The sequence below is a fragment of the Ornithorhynchus anatinus genome, chromosome 3 (assembly GCF_004115215.2).
Source record: "Ornithorhynchus anatinus isolate Pmale09 chromosome 3, mOrnAna1.pri.v4, whole genome shotgun sequence".
Classification (NCBI taxonomy): Eukaryota; Metazoa; Chordata; class Mammalia; order Monotremata; family Ornithorhynchidae; genus Ornithorhynchus; species Ornithorhynchus anatinus.
The window spans coordinates 21,301,396-21,305,304 of NC_041730.1; the positions used below are offsets into that span (position 1 = coordinate 21,301,396).

At 66.3% G+C, this 3,909-nt stretch overlaps 1 protein-coding gene across 1 annotated transcript; it reads left to right on the forward strand.

Moving 5' to 3' along the window:
* Nucleotides 1-1,132: 1,132 nt before the first annotated feature.
* Nucleotides 1,133-2,840, forward strand: LOC120638245 (basic salivary proline-rich protein 1-like). The gene is made up of 2 exons (XM_039911302.1): nucleotides 1,133-1,407; nucleotides 2,056-2,840. The coding sequence occupies exons 1-2, from the start codon at nucleotides 1,200-1,202 to the stop codon at nucleotides 2,274-2,276; spliced, it is 429 nt and encodes a 142-aa protein (XP_039767236.1). The 5' UTR covers nucleotides 1,133-1,199; the 3' UTR covers nucleotides 2,277-2,840.
* Nucleotides 2,841-3,909: the final 1,069 nt, after the last annotated feature.

The window sequence follows — 3,909 nt, forward strand, 5'->3', positions numbered from 1 at the left end:
CTCACAGTCGGAGGAGAGCGAGGCCCTGAAAGCCGGGGATGGGACGGGCTGACTCCTGACCCTCCCCCACAGACTCAAGGCCCCACTGGGGTCAGAGCAGGGCCTGGAGTTCATTCCTTTCTCAGGAACCCCATGACCAACTGGGGAGGAAGCAGAGGGATGCAGCAACGGGGTGATGTGAGCCGAGGGGAGCGGGGACTGGAGACTCCCTCCCGGCCTGTGACTTCGGGGGGGTCGGGAGAGGGCGGACGGAAACGCGAGGGGACGAGGCGGGGAGGGGCTGGCTGCTGGGAGGGTCAGTCTGGGACGACTGCCGCTCTAGGGAGGGATAAGGAGCCTAAGGCCTCCCCCCACCCTGGGAGAGTCAGCTTTGGGGGTGCCGGCTGGGGCCCCGTCCCCTCTGGGTCACTTGCTCCAGGAAACTCCCCCACCCCCAGACTTCACCACAGGGAAGATAGTGAAAGAGAAAAACCCCAAGGAATTTCCACACCAGGGGCCGAGGCACCCGAAGCCAAGTCGTCCTCTTTCCAGAGCACGAGGAGGGGCCGGGGCTCGGGAGGGTCCGGGGAGGAGGTGAGGAGGGCGGGCGGCCCCGATCCTCGGGGTGATCTCAGGGCTCTCCCAGAGAGCCAGCGTGCCCTGGGGTGGCCGAGCGGGCCGGGCCTCACCGAGGCAGGAAGTCTGGAGCCACGGGGTCGGGGGAAACGTCCTCTCTGGTCCCGCCTGGTGCTTCCCCCCGAGTGAACTGGGACAAAATTGTGTCACCCCGGCCAGGGCTTCCTGCCTGTCCCTCTCGCTCCCAAGGGAGCTCCCCACCGGGGGTCTGGCCAGGTTACCCTTCCCTCCTTGGGTTTCTCCTCTTTCCCTCGCCGACATCCCGAATTTTCCCTTGCGTCAGCCCAGTCGGTCCCATTGGGAATTCTTCTCCGGGAGCCTGTGGCCCTCCGCCCCAAGTGCCGGAACCCCCTCCGGTGACTGGCACTGTCCTCAGCCCCGATGGGGAAGAGGGTGGCCTGCCGTGAGGGGGAAGAGCGGCGGGGACCGGCGGGTGGCGGGGCGGGGGGGGGGGGGGGGTGGGGGTTAGGGCAGTGATGGTCTGGGCTCCCACCCCTCCAGCTGGCAGGTCCCAGTGCCCGGGGGCAGGAGGGAAGTTTCTTTTCTCCTGCTGCTCCGACTTCCCTCTTTGATTTATAACGGCCATGAAATGCTCTGTCCTCTTCTTCTTTCCTCACTGCCTCTCCGGGCCCTCGGAGAGCACGGGGGCTGCCTCTCGGGGCCCGTGTGTCCCCCCACCCGCCCCCCAGCCCCCACCGTCGCCCCCGAGGCTGCAGCAGGGCCCAGCTCAGCCCCCCGGGGAGCCATTTCCGCTGAGCACCGGCACCAGGGGCACCAGGCAGGAAATGGACGGTGAGTATGGTGGGGGAGGGGGAGAGGGCCGGACCCCTCTGATGCCCAGAGTGTGCCCGGGACCCCGAGTCCAGCCAGCGGCCTGCCATTCCGGGCTGGCGAGAGGGCCATGTGGGCCGCGGGGGGAGCAGGCCGGAGCCTCTTGCTTCGGCCCTGGCCCGGGAGAGCCCGGCTCAGAGGCGGAGCTGAGCTCAGGAGGAGGTGGAAGGAGACTGGGCCCGTTGTGGCCCTGAGCCCGCTCCCTCTGGACCGAGGCGAGGGGAGGCCCGGCCCTGGCTGGGCGAGCCGGGTCTCCGCCGGGAGTCAGGGCCGGGCGAAAAGGGCGGCCACGGGGTCGATGCCGAGCCCCGAGGCCCAGCCAGGCCTCTCTCTCTCCAGCCTCGGGGCTGGAAGGAGCAGTGGGTGCTGCTCCAAACTCTCCACCTCCTAGAAGGGAGAGGCGTGGGAGGGAGAGCGGGGCTTGGGATGGGGGGTAGGTGGGTGGCTCGGGCGCCCTGCAGGCCTCCGGGGCCTTGAGCGTTTTCCCTGGCCACAGTCGGCAGCCTGTAGCAATGTTCTGTTGGCGTTTTGCAATGGGCCGGGCCGGGCTGGGTGGGGGAGGGGGAACGCACACTTCCTGTGGTAACTGCGCGCTTCCTGTTTTCTCAGGCTGCAGGGGGTGGCCGGCGGGCTCTCTGTTTGGAAACGGGGCAGCTGCGGGGGTGACTGCTGAGAGCTGGACTGAATCGGCCATCCCCGGGCCCCCAGTGCCCGCTCGCGGCCCCGCCGCCAAACCCCTCTTTCCTCTGGCTCGGCCGAAGGACGGAAGGGCCGGGCCTTTGGCCGGTGGACGGGCCGAGGACCCCTGGACGATGCGCGGGGAAGCCTAGAGCCGTCCCCCCCACCGACGTTGAGCGGGAAGCCCCATTATTCCCGTGAGCCCCAGGGCATCCTGGGAAGACCTGAGAGAGCAAAGGCTGAATGACTGTCTCACACCCGACCCCCGGCTTCTGTCCCAGGCCCCTGGCCCCAGCCCTCGGCCCCAACCGGGGCCTCCAGACCTAGGCCTCTGGGGCTCTAACTCTCACTAGGCCCCACCTGGTCCGTGGAAGCTGAGGAATGGCCCTGCCGTTCATTCATGCCGTTCCTGTGGGCAAACAGCGGGTCCTCCCGCCAAAAGTTGAGGAGGAAATGCCCCCTGGCGAGCAAGGAGGAAGAAAGCCCAGGCGGGGCTCCTTGGAGTGGTGGGGCGGGGAAAGGGGACAACTGCTGGAGGACTCGAGGGTGGGCTGAGCCTCAGGGAGCATCTTTTCTGGGGTAGGGGTCTCTGCTGGCTTGTGACTGTACGTGAGTCACAAACCGGCAGGATGTGTGGGGGAGGAATGAAGCCTTCACCCGACTAGATACGGGTGGCCACCGGGTCCCCGTCAGACTGCCCCGTCGCCGCCCTCCCGCCCCCCAGCCACCCCCTCCCAGCGGACAGCGGCCGCCGGCCCGCCGGACTCGGCCGAGGGGCTGCTCTGGCTCCGTCATCCTTTCCCTGGTTCCCCGCAGCACCGGGAGCACCCCCGGCCCTCGGGGGGGCGGCCCGGACCGTGCTGCGGGGATGGAAAGGCAGACCGCGCACGATGTAGGTTGCGGGGATGGACTGACGGACGGCGTGCGCTGCAGGCCATGGGGATGGATGGACAGACAGACCACGGGAGATGCAGGCCACGGGGATGAAGAGACACACTGCATATGCTGTGGACCCTCGGGATGGATGCACAGACCACGCCTGCTGCAGGCTCCCGGATTGGATGGACAGACTGAGCGCGCCGTGGGACCTGCGGATGGATGGACAGACCATGCACGCTGTGGGCCCCAGGGTTGAATGGACAGACCGAATAATAATAATAGTAATAATAATAATAACGATTGCGGTATTTGTTTAAGGGCTTACTCTGTGCCAGGCACTTCACTAAGCTCTAGGGTGGATACAAGCAGATTGGGTTGGACACAGAACCTGTCCCTCATGAGGGTCACAGTCTTAATCCCCATCTAACAGAGGAGGGAACCGAGGCACAGAGAAGTGAAGTGACTTGCCCAAGGCCACACAGCAGGCAAGTCTTGGAGCTGGGGTTAGAAGCCGGGTCCTTCCGGCTCCCAGGCCCGGGCTCTATCCGCTGGTCCGTGCTGTGCTGCGGGCCCCGGGGATGGATGGACAGACCACGCACGCGGCGGGTCCCAGGGTTGGATGGACAGATCTCACACGCTGCGGTCCATGGGGATGGATGGGCAGACTGTGAGTTCTACAGGCCACAGAGATAAATGGACAGGCCGCACATGCTGTGGGCCAGAGAGATGGATGGACAGACCAAGTGTGCTGTGAGCCTCAAGGTTGGATGGACAGACCACACTTGCTGCATGGGCCACAGGGATGGACAGACAGACCACGCACGTGGCAGACCCCAGAGATGGACAGACCTCACATGCTGTGGACCCCAGGGATGGACGGACAGATCTCGCACGCTGTGGGTCACG